At 34.8% G+C, this 15,752-nt stretch overlaps 1 protein-coding gene across 7 annotated transcripts in view; it reads left to right on the top strand.

Annotated features, from left to right (window-relative positions):
- GRIA4 (glutamate ionotropic receptor AMPA type subunit 4) overlaps window positions 1-15,752 on the top strand; it is a 372,806-nt gene that overhangs the window by 287,409 nt on the left and 69,645 nt on the right. For 5 of the 7 annotated variants that reach the window (XM_015115585.3, XM_015115581.3, XM_077964932.1 and 2 more), the window contains 4 exons: window positions 660-818; window positions 5,814-5,981; window positions 7,245-7,349; window positions 12,418-12,528. In XM_015115585.3, the coding sequence (XP_014971071.1) occupies window positions 660-818; window positions 5,814-5,981; window positions 7,245-7,349; window positions 12,418-12,528 (543 nt within the window). Of the gene's footprint in view, window positions 1-659; window positions 819-5,813; window positions 5,982-7,244; window positions 7,350-12,417; window positions 12,529-13,828; window positions 15,077-15,752 lie in introns of those variants that run through there. The other 2 variants (XM_015115588.3, XM_077964933.1) reach the window with 1 other exon arrangement.

Below are 15,752 nucleotides of genomic sequence, written 5' to 3' on the forward strand. Positions count from 1 at the left end.
TTTATCATGAAGGTGTGTTGCATTTTATCAAATGCTTTTTTATGTATCTGTTGGGAGGATCGTATGGTTTTTGTTTTTAATTCTGTTTATTTGGTGAATCACATTTATTGCTTTGCATATGTTAAACCATCCTTGCATCCCTGGAATAAAACCTACTTGATCACAGTGAGTTATCTTTTTGATGTGCTGCTGGATTTGGTGTGCAGTATTTTGTTGATGATTTTTATATCTGTGTTCATAAGGGATGCTGGCTTGTAGTTTTCGTTTTTGTTGTGTCCTTGCCAAATGTTGGTATCAGTATGATACTAGTTTCATGGAATGAGTTAGTGAGAAACAGGAGATTTTTTGATGCAATCATATTTATCTCCTTTATCCCCCTTTATACTTCATAAAAGGCAATCAGAGGCATTCAAGAAATACTTGATTTGGACGGAAATAAAAACATATCTTTGTCTCATTTATTGGATTTTGAATTACAGAATTTAACAGCTAAATAGATATAGTTAGATTTTCCACATCTTCTTTATCATTTTCCACATTTTTAGCCATTGCTTTATTTAAAATCTTTTAATCTGTATAGGCCATTAATTTATGTTACTATTGAAGAGCTGCCATGTATAATAAACTAAATTTAACAATCTTTGTATCAATTTTTATAGGGATTCAAGGACATTTCTCTTGAGAGGTTTATACATGGTGGAGCCAATGTTACTGGATTCCAGTTGGTAGATTTTAATACACCTATGGTAATCAAACTAATGGATCGCTGGAAGAAACTAGATCAGAGAGAGTATCCAGGATCTGAGACTCCTCCAAAGGTATTTATTTATTTTTATCTACTGTATTACTGATAGTTTCAAAATTTAAGATGGAAAGTTTATTATACAGATTTTCCAGTAACATTTTGCCAAACATAGTATGGCATGGGAAAAAAGCATTTTGTCTTTATAACTGCCTTGCACATGCACTTAATAATTTCTAAATGTCTGTATTTAAGAGTAGAGTTGCTAGACATTAGCTCAAGCACTTTACTATTATTATTACGGTACTATACATATGAATTTTCTTGCAGAATTATATATATTTTTTAATTGCTAACCAAATACTTCAAATGTGAAAGAGCATCTGTAACTTTTCTTCCACACAGAAATCTTCATGAAGTGATTTACAATGAGTAGGCAAATTAGGAAATTAGCAGAAATGTAAAATATACAAGCTTCTGCAAAAGTTCTCTTTCTAATTAATAGTGAAAAATCTGGTTGTTTTAATTGTTTTCTGACTGATATTGTGAAAGTATGCTATTAATATTTGCTCAGAAAAGGTTGGTAAATTTCTGATCATAAGCATATTTGATCAAACTAAACAGATAGATGACTTTCTTAGACCTCATGTTAAATTATGGCATAATGTTTCTTAAACTCCAACTTAGTGGTTTGAGCCCCTACCTAATAAGGCACCATCATCAACATTTGTTAATCTATTACTAACAGTGTATTCCAGTAAAAAGTTTTATATGTAATTTGGAAATTCAAGCCTAGGAAAAACACGATCTAAGGCTAAAAGGTCTTAGCTCTGCTTCTATTTTCTAATTATAATATTTCATAGTGGCTATGTTAATTTCTTCTCAGAAATACTGGAATTTTGCCAGCTCGGCATACCATCTTCACTGCCTTATAAAATCACAGAATTTCAAAACAGAACATTAAATGGATGTCCACTATGTGTCAAGCACGGTTGTCCAATCCTTTGATTTTACAGATAAATACATGCAAATTATTAAATTGATATGTTAGTTGGCAGTCCTTGAGTCAGGGACCAGATTCATGGGATACACAGGATATAATTATTTTAATGTCTCCTATTTGATTATATCCAACTAGACTCGTCTATGCTATAGCTTTGGCCTCTGTTATATAATCGTCTCATCATTCACAACTCTTGGCATGATGCTAGGCATTCAGTAGCCATTTAATAAATAAATGCAGTACAATTAATTCTCATTATTCACAGTAGTTATATTCTATAAAGTCTCTTTAAATACTGAATAAGTAAATATAGAACTATTGCTCCCAGGGGTAATATAGGGTTAAGTTCTGCTAGCCTCTGGTTACAAACTTCTTGTCAACTATTCAGTACATAACCTTGTTTTATGGGTGTTTCTGTTTAAAGAAACCTTATTTAATGTATTGTTGGTTCATGGACATTGAACTCCTGGCCAACAGCACTGTGGCTCATGCCTGAATGAAGCTTATTTAACATGCACATTTTCTCCATAAGGCACATCACGGCCTCCTTGCACTTGGGAACACTAAACAGCACGTCAACACTATGCTTTTGGGCCATGTTAAACAGTGAAATCATCAGCAAAAAGCACAAAACTGCAGAAAACATGGCACTAAATAGAACACAAAAAGGACACTTGTTTACAGTACGAGAGTAGAAACAAGGAAACAGTGTTTCCTTGTGCTGCCACAGCTGGGACCTTGTGTGTTAGTTACTCAAATTTTTCACCACTCTATACAGTTCCACAAATAACCACAAAAGTGTCATAAGTATCGATCTAAGAGTCGCAAATAAATATTAGCAAGGAGGAAAATTTGAAAATTTAGAATCCACAAATAATGAGGATTGATTATAATTAATTAAATTGTACTCTTAAGTGTTCGATTTTTCAACCAAGATTAAAAGCATGACTTCTGATCGTGTCACTTCCCTGCTTTAAAAAAAATCTCCTGGAATCAAGGTCTTCCATTTTATAGGCCAATCAAGACTTTACAGTTGCATGAACCTCTACCCCCTTTCTGATGCTCCAGCTAATGTGAGCTGCCCCTGCATTTCCTCACCCTTTATCACTCCCTGTGCACATGCTTTTACCTCAAAAGTCCTCCACCACCATGTCTACCTGTCGAAATCCAACCACCTTCCAAGGCTTTATCTCAAATTCCACTTTCCCTATGAAATCTTTTTTTTTTTTTTTTTGGTAAATGTGATTCCTTCCTGCCTGTACTCTCCATAGTATTTCATTGGGCAGTTCGCATCAGGGATTTAATATAATTATTTGCACACTTACTGTTTCACTCCTATAAACTCTCTGGGGCAGTAACCATCAAATACTCATCTTTGTAGTCTTCATGATTCCTAGCTAGAGTCTGGTTCATTTTTCAAAGAGCTCTCAGATATGATATGAAATTTCATCCTCATAATAACCATAATAGAGAGTCACTATTATCTTGTTTCATTTCATTTTGCTCTCTTTTATACTCTATAGCCAAGAAAATGTGCTTCACATTCCCATAAACCTATGAGTCACAGAATTAAAATTCATCCCAGTTCTTTCTTCTCTAATCCCATACTTTTTCTACTGCACCATGATTCTGCCCAATTCTGTCTTGTTATCTATAAATCTTAGTAAATGAAATCATTTCATCATTCTAATCACTTATAGAGCAGTAAATAACTATAGGGCACTATTTACCCTGCCTAAAAATGAAATTATTAGTAAGAATTTTCTAGGTGCCACCTAGAAGTTATCTGCCCGTAATTGTGGTTCCCTGGATTGTAGCACAGTGAGACACATAGAAAAGAATTACATCCTTTGAAAAGGTAAAACTGATTTAAACTACTGCTTCTTTCCATCTGTCAGCTCTATGACCTGTCAAATCCCAGGTCTTTGCCACTCTGGCTGAATGTCTCCTTTACTCTCACCACTCTGTGTGATACCTGCTCTTTTTTCTGGTTCACATATTTCATAAAAATGAATGCACTTTTTAAAACACAGCAAGTGTGTTTGCTTTTTGGTGCCATCTCTTCTCAGCTTCTTTCTTCCTGTTGAAAAAGCAACAATATTTTTATTTTTTCCTCCTTTGGTCCTCAAGTACTAGCATTGCACTTTTCTCTTGCCCTTTGCGACTTAAGCAAGATTCATTTTATTTCTCATTGTTATTTTCTTGCCTTAACAAAAAAAGATGATTTGATGACTTTCTCTATTCAAAGATGTGTTGGGTCAGGCAGGGGAGGAGGCACATTCATTTTTGGTGTAGTACTTGGCTTAAACACCTTAGTTTTTCTCAGCTACCCCATCCCAATAATTGTGAAGGGCATGTCTCTTCATGAGACAGACAAGCATGTCTCTCCAGAAGCTTGTTTTGTCAAGTCCTGGAGGAATATATAGGAAATTTACATGGTTCTTTTAAATCCTTCTAATACAAGAGTTATATCCTATACTATTGAACAGTTCTTTGTTAGAATTAATGCTCCTTATTTTATCCATGTTTTAGTTTTTCTCTTCCCTGTAATGGTGGCTGCTGTGTCTCATGCCCATGTTGCCTAAGTTTACTTTCTTTTCTTTTATTTTTTTCTGAGACAGGCTCTTTCTCTGTCACTCTGGCTGGAGTGCAGTGACACGATTACAGCTTACTGTAGCCTTGACTTCCTGGGCTCAAGCAATCCTCCTCCCACCTCAGCCTCCCAAGTAGCTGGGACTACAGGTGCACACAACCACGTCTGGCTAATGATTTGCGGTTTTTGTAGGGATGGGGTTTGGCCATGTTGCCCAAGCTGCTCTCGAACTCCTAGACTCAAGTAATCCACCCACCTCAACTTCCCAAACTGCTAGGATTACAGGTGCGAGCCACCATGCCCGGCCCTAAGTTTACTTTCTACAAATGGAATTTCAAATGATTTTTCTTCATTTGAAAGCACAAAATCAAGGGGATCATCCTCCACTTCCTACAGCACAAACCTACTGCTCATACAGGCATAGAAGGTGTTAATTATAAGGAACTGACCATATGGAATTTCTAAAGGAGACAATGTAGTTTTTGTCATGATAAGTAGTTAGTAGTTGACACTATTTAGCACAGTGACTAGTACATACACATTTGCTGAATAAGTAGATCTGTCATGCTTCCAGAAAATTGTGCCCCATTTCCATGTGTTCAGGAATTTTCCAATAAATGTCTGCCAAAAGCGATCCCATGTTGATTTATTTTTATATTTAGAAAATTACATTTTTATCTCAACCTTTCCTCACTTTTTCTCCTAACCTTAATAATCTTTTCTCAGAGGTGGAGGGGAGCTCACTCTTTTCTCAGACAGAAGCAGATGGTCTATCCTTCACATCTCTACTTTGATCCCAGGTTATATCGAAAACTTAACAAAATGACTTTGCCTTCCTGTGCACCTTCATTGGGTGTAGTGTGGCAATATTCATTCCTATTTAGCACAGTCACTGATGCATACACATTTGTTGAATAAGTAGATGTTATTTCTGGCATCATATTTCTGAATAACAATAAACAATTCCACTCATTCTTCTGGGAGAATAAACAAAGATATATACTTCAAGTCCATGAACTTATATTAAATCTCAGGGAACCTTGCTAGGCATTTTAGAGGAGGAAAAGATTAAGAGGCCCAGCCCTCCTAGGGCTCAAGCACAGAAACTGACTATAAGGCAGATTACACCGCTGCATTAGCCTTTGATACGTTACCTATTTGTACTGGGACACAACAGAAACACCTTGCCTAGGGATCTTTCTTCTACCAACTGATGGAAAACTGTTTTATTAGAATTTCTATTTTTCAGAATGGTTTTTCTCCTTTTTGAGTCAGGATGATAAGATCTGGTATACAGGCTTTATATTAAAGCAAGAATAGAAATTTCTGAAGCTAGAGTCAATTAATTATCAGTAATTTAACCATCCTTCAGATAGAATAGTGCTTTATGTCATAAACTTACAAAGACCCCAGACCATTTCTAGCACTCGATAAGATTTTAACATTTACCATTATATTCATTTTCATTTGGTTAGTACACCTCTGCTCTGACTTATGATGGAGTCCTTGTGATGGCTGAAACTTTCCGAAGTCTTAGGAGGCAGAAAATTGATATCTCAAGGAGAGGAAATGCTGGGGATTGTCTGGCAAATCCCGCTGCTCCATGGGGCCAGGGAATTGACATGGAGAGGACACTCAAACAGGTAACTCACAATTTTATTTAAGTTCAATTCATTTCATGGTCTTCTTTTAGTTGAATGTTCAAAAAACAGACTAATTTATCCAAGCACAAATACATATTACAATTGCTACTCAAATATATCAAGCCATCATTTTTGGGACATTTCTAGATAAAATACAAGGTAGAATTTTGCTGTTTACATTTTATGTGGATGCATAGTCAGGATAAGCTAGCTTAAGTTTCTGTAATAACCCAAATCTCAGTGACTTAAAACAACAAAGGAGCTTTGCTTACTCAGACATATGCTAGATTAGCAGGGGCACTTGGCTAATTGTAGTCACTTGAGGACATAGACTGGCAGAGCAGTTACCATCTTGAATTCTGCAAAGGGAAATGGATAGTTGGGGGCACATTTCAAACTGGCAATTAAATTCTGTGGCTTAATAATATCACCTGTCCTGCCTATTTACAACTCACATGTCAGAAAGAGTCACATGGGCCTAGCTAACCACAAGGCTAGCTAGGGTTCAGGAAGTATAAGCCACTTCCTGAACCACAAGGGGTTCAGGAAGTATAAGTCCACCTGGGTCCCAGGACATTCCAGAACCAGAAAAAATGACTACCTCTGGAGATCTTCAAATTGCTTTGTAACTTTGGATTAAGTAGTCAGTTTATTTCAGTCTTTTATAATTACACCAACACTATTTGTTCAAATAATTAAGGTAATATATACATATTTAATGTTACATTTTAAATGTTCTGAAATGTCACAGGTTCAAAACATAGGTAAAAGCAAATTAAAAGGAAATTTGGAATAAAATATATTTCAATATTTTCAAAAATGTCTTTATATGTTTTTGCTTCTTATATCTTAATTTTAATATTAGCAAGGTGAGAATATGATCTGGCATATGTATCAGGGTTATTTAATCCATTTTGTGGATATACAAATAAAACTGAAAAGTAACCATAAAAAAAATTGTGATTCCTATAAAAATACTTTATAATTGAGAGAGGATTCTTCTAGTAAGAATGGAAACTTTATAATATTAAAAACAAATAAAATATATTCCTCTTCCAGGGGTATAGCAAAATTGCTTATATATCCCTTTGATATTCCTCTTTCAGATTCTACCCCAATAGGTCAAATACCTAATGGCATTTCAGTTAGTTGTTTATAGTTTATAGTTCCACTTTTTTAAGTAGTTGTAAGCCCAGCAGATGAAGTTGAAATTCCTATAAGTGAAATTGCAAGTGAACACATGTGGTTTTCTTTTTCACTTAGGTTCGAATTCAAGGGCTAACAGGGAATGTTCAATTTGACCACTATGGACGTAGAGTCAATTACACAATGGATGTGTTTGAGCTGAAAAGCACAGGACCTAGAAAGGTGAGCCACAATCAAACTGAAAAACAGAATTCTGTATTTACTTAGTTTGTATGTAACATTTTAAAGGCATACAGAAGAAAGATGGCTGGACATTTCCCTTTTTTGTGAGTACTTACAAATACTTTAGTACTGTCTTTATAATCAATGCTGAGATAAATGTGTGTGTCATGTAATTGATATTTAGTAGTATGCCCAAGCTGAAACAAACTAATTTATACACTGTTTATATCCCTTATCCAAAATGGATGCAATATTTTGGGTGGGGTTAGCAAAAGGAATCCCACAAAACAAAATTGGCTCTGCAGAACAGAACGTGAAGCAGTAAAGAGACATAAGCACCTCAAGGTAGTCATTTACGAAATTATTAGAGCAAGTACCAAAAAATTACTTCTAACGGGTGAACATATTTAGAATAGGCTGGGTGTTCTTGAAGTAATCAACTAGATAAATTTCAATGAGCAAAAGAGAAAGAAGATGGATGGTAAGATTATTGTTAGGCTGAGAGGGAAAGAAACATCTAAGTTGTTCAGGAAGGTGCTGGTGCTAGGTTCCTGGATTTGGGAAGATAATTCTGCTAGTGGTAAGATGTGAGTAGATATAGCAGCAGTGTTCCCAGCATTCAAGAGGTACTTTATACAGTGCAACCATACAGCCCCACCACAGTAATTGGTTATAAGTGTTTTGTAGCTAACTCATGTAATTTTTAACATTCCTGTTATCTAGGAACTAGGATGTTCAGGGAAACAGACACTCAAGTTAACCTTATCTAAAAGCGGTATTTGGCTGTTTAAAAAAATTTCCAAAATATATTTTCATGCTTTTATGTAATAATGATAACTGCAACTTATGAAATGCCTGCTGTGTCCTAAGCACTGGACTTGGTGCTTTGCATGATTCCATCCTCATGACAAACCTATAATTTGAGTAGTAGTATTTCTCTTTTTTATAAATGACAAAATTATGGCCCAATGAGTTATCTTATCCAAAGCCCGTAAGTGAGAAAACATATTTAACTCTTAGTATTTTCTCCCTTACTGATCTACATAGGAAGAGATGATTTCCTGCTGGAGGAAAACACATAAAGGAAGGCTGTATGGGGGGGGTGGGATTTTAAATTGCCAGGATGTTAGAGTTTGGAAGGATGAAATGGAAGGGGCAACAACCTGAAGAAAGGCTTGGAGGCAGGACCGTTCAAGGTGATACATGGAAAATAGCAAAGGCTTTCCTAATTGCATTTTGCTTCAGACTACGATATGGGTGTGCTTCTCTATCTGTGAGAAGTTTGCAGCTGCCATGAAAACCATCTCTAGATTTCCATCTTCTTAATGGCATAGCCTGTGTGGAGGCTGCCAGCTAATACATGGTAAACTGGAGCCTACCTGATCCAGATCAGGAGTGGCAGGAGATGGACAGCAGCCGGGGGGCCCAGCTGCACCTCAGGGCGGGCTTTTCTAAGGAGATTGACTGAAGCAAGGGAAGGAGACGTTAAGAAGAGCTCACTCTACAGCACACAGCCAGCAACAAAAAAGAGGCAAGCTTTAAGCAGAGATCCTCTGCTAGCTGGGGAGCAAATAGGCTATTCCACAGGCCTCTGAAAATGTTAACAGGTGGACAATGCTAAATGCTAACAGGTGGACAAAGGTAAGACTGACTCACCTCCTTGCCATACACCAGACCTTGCAAAATTTGCGATTTAAACAGAATCTTTTAAAATGCAAATGACAATTACTTATTTTACAAAACTTTAAGTGCAGAACATCAAATCATTCTCTATAAGAGAAAGAATAGTGGAAAAATAAAGCTGGTGCTAACTAGAAGTAATATGAAGTGGGCTATTCATAGTACTGAATCTTTTCATAGCCTATTGAACCATGATGGCAACAAAAATTAAGACTTTTCAAAGAGAAACTTAAGGAATAAGTTGGGAGAGTGATGAACAGTACATCTTCACACCCAGCTGACATTCATCTAAGGCTCCTAAAAGAAATATGCAGTATAAAATGGTGTAGACTCATCTATCTTCGTTTTTCCGTGGCAATGATCAACTCGGGCATTGTGTCGGGAATATTAAACTTAAAAATGAGCTACCATGAGAGACACTATGCTGGTGAAACTAGGCAATATGTCTGAGAAGTGAGCAATCATTCTTGTAAATTGAACACTTGCCAGCAAGGGAGCTATCTTTGAAAACAGATCAGAGAGTCAACCCATCAGTTTGTCTGACTTCTGCAACAGGAAAACTGATTGAGAGTCTCATTAAGCAGAAGCCACAAAGCTCTTTCTGAAGTCCCAGCTCCTAAGTATAGTGGAATCTTCTTATCACTCCAGTGACCCCCATCCAGGGCTGCAGAGGGAATGCTGCAGAGTTGCATGGTTTCAGAAATCTTTAATTGCAAAAATTTTATTTATTGAGAGCACATTATATGCCAGACACTGTAATGGAAAATTGATGTGCATTTTTTTATTCAATCCTCATGACAACCTAAAAATAAGATACATATTTTTTCTCCTATCGAAAAGTAAGATTCAAATAAACTAAGTTACCTGCTCAGAGATGCTCAGTTAGAAAGAGGTGGAGCTTCAGTAGAAACTAAAATTCCTGCAGCTCTAGAGCATCACTCAAGATCTTGACTCAGGTTTCAAGATCTTGAAACGTCATCAGTCCCATTGCCTATAGGGATTTAGGGCCGATGTGGGAATTAGGCCAGATTTTTCAGGGCAGGTCTAGTCAAAGCAGCTCTCCAAGGAACCAACTTTGAGTAGAATAGGAGTTCCTCACAGCCGCTCAGTTCCTATCTTCTCTCTGTTCTAGGCCAAGACCATCCTAAATACTGACATATTTTCTCACATATCTTAGTATAATTACATTTGCATACAAATCACCTTTAGGAGTTCAAAGAAGATTAATATTTTTCTGACATCCTTTATCAATTTAGTGATTTAAATGCTTCCATATTTTTGCTCTAGCATTACAAAATGACTTTTCACCCACTTTTTGTCTATAGGAAAAATATCCATTTCCCTGTTAAATGAAATCAGTCATGGGAAAAGTTCTTAATAAAATGCAAAATGCTATGAAGACTGGAGAGAGAAATTCCATCTTCTGTGAGGTCTGGGTGCAAACTTTAGAATCCCTTTAGGAACTGACCCCTTGTGTAGACTTAGTTCTAAATAAGCCCATGGTCCACATGAAATCTAGCATTAATTGGTCCCATATCACAAAATATGACTTTCTCTTTTTTTTAACCAGAATTGCATGTAGATATAAGGCAAAAAATTAAAGTTTGCTTTTTATTTTAATTTTCCAGCACTTCTGAATCAAATATTTGTCTTTAAAAGGGGAATAACTGCAAACCCATGGTTTAGTTTTTAAATGCAAAATGTCAAGGTCTTGCCAATATCTAGGTACTCTCCAAAAATGTATCCCAGATCTGTGATTCTTTCTGTTATGGGACTCATTCATAAAGAAAAATTGTCTCTCCTGAAAATTGGCTGATGAGCTCTTCAGGATGGGTGCATTTTAATGGAGTGCTAAACTGTAAAATCCCTTTTCATGTCATATAACTTCATATGGAAAGGAGAGTTAACAAGAATCAACTGACTTAAGTACACATAAGAATTGAGGAGAGGGTGGGTCTCAAATATATACTTGTTTTAAATTAAAATTATCATATAATTATTAATAAATGTCAACCAGAAATTGATTCACATAGACTATTGAAAAAACTTGCTGAACTTCTAATTTTGGATCAAAATAAGAAGTGTAGCAAGCCATATTAATAAAAAGTCTTTTTCTCCATCTGTTTTGTTATTGAATTATATATGCAACACTTGTGAATAATCTAGTGCCTCTTTCTGACATATTAATGCTTACTCTATTTTAATATGCTCATAAATACTAACATGGCAGTTGAGAAACCTGAATTAAGCAAGTGAGACTTCCAAAACATTAGAATAGTGAATACAGACCAGTGAGCAAATGCATACATTTTATTGGAGACATGAGTTTTATCAACTGAATCAAGAAATTCAAGAAAGAAGTTTGTCAAGCAGTAAATGAACACCCATTTTGGGAGGTCGTGTAGCATAACAGCAAAGCATGTAGACTTGGTGTCATAGAGACCTGAGTTTTGAATTCTGGCCTTACTAAAGTGTAACTTTGTGTAATTTCTTTAGCCTTCTAAAATGAATCCTCATCTCTAACATGTGGATAATAATTGTCCCTACTCCATACTTGCTATGTATATTCACTTTAAGATGTATACTTTTAAAAAGCATTGAGTACATTGTCTGCCTCAGAGCAAGCACTCAATATGTAATAGCCATTATTATTGCTTAATGGTCTGCAAAAACCAAAGAATCCTAAATTTCCATTAAGATTCCATTGTAGCTTACTACTTTCAGAGTACTTAAGTAATTACTTAATTCATTTTTAAGAAAAAGTGTTTGACTTCTAAATAAAAAAATAATAATTTAAAATGAAAAAATACAAATTTAAATGTAATATTTGAAAGCAAAAGCATTGACCATTAATATTCATCTCTGATGCAGTTAGCATTTCAAAAAATGGTAAGATTGTTACCTAGTGGCTAGGTTATATCAAACCTAAAACCATTCCTGTTTTGCTTTAAAAATATGTAGGTTTCTTTTGCTTGGAAATATTCCATACATGTTCTTCTTATAAATCTGGCCATTCCCTTTACTATACAACCTGTAACTTTATTGATAAAGTTACACAAATTAATTTAGGGGGCACCAGTCTATCTCACTAGAGGAGGGGATCTGCATAAAATAATGCTCCGTGCTCATATTCCTTTTGGAATCACCTATTCCCAATCTCTTGGCCACTCCACTATTGTAAACAGTAAATTTTCCAAACATGTAACAAGACAGGATCCTTAGCACCAGGAAAACTGGCTTATGAGCAAGTAAGAACACTTCCAATCACTTTTTCTTTTCCATTGGCTTTTGTTTTGTTTGTTTACTTATTCATACCCTTCATTGTTCTAAGAAGAACTAGAGTAAATGCTTCTAAAATATGTTTTCAAGCATGTTCTCTATTTGGCAGGTTGGTTACTGGAATGATATGGATAAGTTAGTCTTGATTCAAGATGTACCAACTCTTGGCAATGACACAGCCGCTATTGAGAACAGAACAGTGGTTGTAACCACAATTATGGTAAGTGTTGGTCTATGCTTTATGGTGTTCCGTTTTGTCCACAGGCAATTTTAACTCCCAGCGATGGTGAGCAGGGAGGGCAAAGCTGACTGTTAGCAATGGTGACATGGGTGTTCTGATCCACAAAAGCCTATTGAGGCTTTGAATAGGTTCGTCCTAAGCTTTGAGTACATATAGTACTTTTATTTGTATTATCTTTTGTCACATTGTTGTTCTTGGAAAAATGCTCAGATGTTACACATTGAGACTGTCAAACTCTAGTTGGAAATGTATGAAATGCTAAGACCCTAAAGCACAAAACAGTGAACATGACAAAGGTCAACCACCAATCACATAAATATGTCCAGTAGTAAACATATTATTATTGTTACTATGTTTTTAAAAAGCCAATGTAATAATAATAGTGTTTAAAATTATAATTTTCAGGTAGTTTAATCATTGGATAATGATTGTATTGCCTGTTTACAATAGCAAAGATGTGACTGTGAAGATTTTAATGAGCATGATTTATACAACTAAATGATTTAGGAATTAATTTTATTTTTATTTTGAATGAGAAAAGGGTTTTCTTCCACCGATTATTTTTCTCATTGACCAGTGAGAAGTACACATTATAGTTTATTGAAATTCTAAAATTTAAGAAGAATACGATAGCTTCATTCGGCCACATCACAAAGTGAAAAGTCCTCTAAATTTTAAGACTGCTTTTTCAAAGAGATTCTGATGAAATTACCTTTTAAATAATAGAATATCTTATGTATTTTTCTCTTCTAAAGTCAAACGTGCCCTTTAAAGTCAACGCTAGTCAAAAGAGATCAACAATTGGTGACCTTTTCTATCTCATTTAAAGTTGCATATACTCAGTTCACGTCTCTTTAGGCAAAACAAGTTTTAAATTATTTATGGAAATCTTACTCTAAATAAATGGAAGTATTTTATGTAATTTAGTTTTTAGCTTTTGTCATTTTTAGTTTCAGGTTTTTAGTAATGTTGAGTTGTTCCCAAAAATGATATGAAGGTTAAAGCATGAAAATTCCAGAGAGAAGCCTTCATATGTTGCACTTAGTTTTAACCGTGTTGCATCACCAGTCAGCAATTTAATGTAATCTGACAAGCCTTCAGCAGACGTTTATGATTTTAGAATGCAAACCAACCAACAGAGTTTTTGTGTAAACCTTCTAACTTAATTGTATAATATTTGCATGGGACTTGAAAGCAATATATATATATGTATGTTTCTTTTCCTAAAAAAGACACAGTAATGGAAAGTCATACTTCAGTACAGTCCTCCTCTTTTCAGCCTCTGATGAAGAATCCTATTTTAAGAAATTGATCAAGAAAGAAAAGAGTTCCACGCTGTTCGACCATTCCTAACTAAGGCTCAAGTCTTGTTCTCCAGTGTAGTAAATTTAAGCTTATTTTTCATGTGGGATTCTTCTTGGATGACCAACTCTGGACTACCAGAAAAAAATTTTTTTTTAAGTTCTGTGACTTTCCTGAGATACTAGAACAAAAGAAGAATTAATCTTCATCTTTCTCAAGAAATAGATGTTGACAAAGAATCATTTAGTGATTCTGACATATCAATTCCCCTATCTTGAAATGAGGTCACTGTACGTAAATGATGGAATTATATCACTCCATTTCCAAGGGTAGATTTTCTATAAGTAAATATCTTGGAATTTGTGTGCTTGTTTTCTGAATATATACAGTTGTTTTCTTTAAAGATCTCTTGGAATTTTGCCTGTTCTGTGTGAAATAAAGTGTTTTAATGTGCATTACATGTATGATATAGAGAATCTCCTTTCCATCCCTGTTATTAAAGGGACTGGACAAATAATTCTTAAAACCAAAATACTGAATTAATTTTGCAAGCATGGCTAGTTTCCAGGAAGCATGCGATCAACAAAAGACTAAAAATGACTAAAAAAATCCAACTGTTTTCTATATATATCTATATATAGAAATATATAGATAAAGGATATTCTGTAAAGTTATATGTTGTTTGACAGTAAAGTCATCAATATTTTTGCTATCAAAATAGTATAATACTAGCATCTGTCTTTTTGTATGAAAATGTAATCTTTATATAAATAATACCTCTGGTATTTGCAACTGCATAATCATTCAGTAATTCAAAAAGACATATACTAGAATCCTGTTTCTGAAAGTGTTCCTTCAATTTGCTTTTGTTGAAAATGGTAGTCCAGGACCTGTAATATCCCTCCACTTCCTTCATTATGAAAGAAATCCCTTGTAGATAAACAAGATGTTGGCATCTGCATGTAATTATCCCCAAATTCAATTGAAAACTCCCAATACAGATGGAATTGGCTAGACATTTTAATATATGTGATACCTATATCTAGATATAGAAGAAGGCTGAGAGTGAGCACTGGATATAATTCATTTTGATTGACATTGATATGGTGTTATTGTTTTTCCAGTTGTCTGTCCTTTGTGTATGTTGTTATTTATATGTTGATATACTGTAACACTATATGCTATTGCTAAATAAAATTGATTGAGAAATTCAGTTACTCATAAATATTTATTGAGCGTCTGCTATGTACTAGGCACAGTTCTAGGCCCTGGGGATATGTCACAGACAAAAATCCTGCACTCAATGAAACTTATAGTATATTCAGAGAAAGCAGACCGGAAACATAATTAAGAATTATATTAGCTATCTTTATTAAATATAATGTAGCATTAACTTTTTATGGCTGTTGACAGTTATTTTTTCTTATAACAGTGTTGTATATCTTCAATGTGATTTTCATTTTAATAATAAATTTATTCTACCTGACTATAATCATACTGAATATACCACAGCAAAATCTAGTAGAAACTAAATTAATATCATCATTTTTATCTTTAAGTCTTGTTGACTAAAAATTTTACAAAATCAATAAAATTTATAAGACTGTGACCATATTGATTTAACTTTTTGTATTAAAAGTAATAATTTCTGCAAATAACCCAAAGAAGCCATATCTATTCCATGTGGTTTGGATAAATACAGCAATTGAGGGAAAAGCCATTTACAGTAGATCTTGGGAGAAGGGAGGGTGGTGTCTTCCTCTGTAATCTTACTACTTTCTTGGCTATTGAACTCTCTGGAAAAGGGGAGATAATACAGTGATGTTTCAGACGAGCTCCTCTTTTTCCCAAGGCTTTACTACCGAAGTTAAGAGATGCTTATGATGCATTGCTCAACTACA

Source organism: Macaca mulatta, chromosome 14, assembly GCF_049350105.2.
Source record: "Macaca mulatta isolate MMU2019108-1 chromosome 14, T2T-MMU8v2.0, whole genome shotgun sequence".
In the NCBI taxonomy this organism is placed as follows: domain Eukaryota; kingdom Metazoa; phylum Chordata; class Mammalia; order Primates; family Cercopithecidae; genus Macaca; species Macaca mulatta.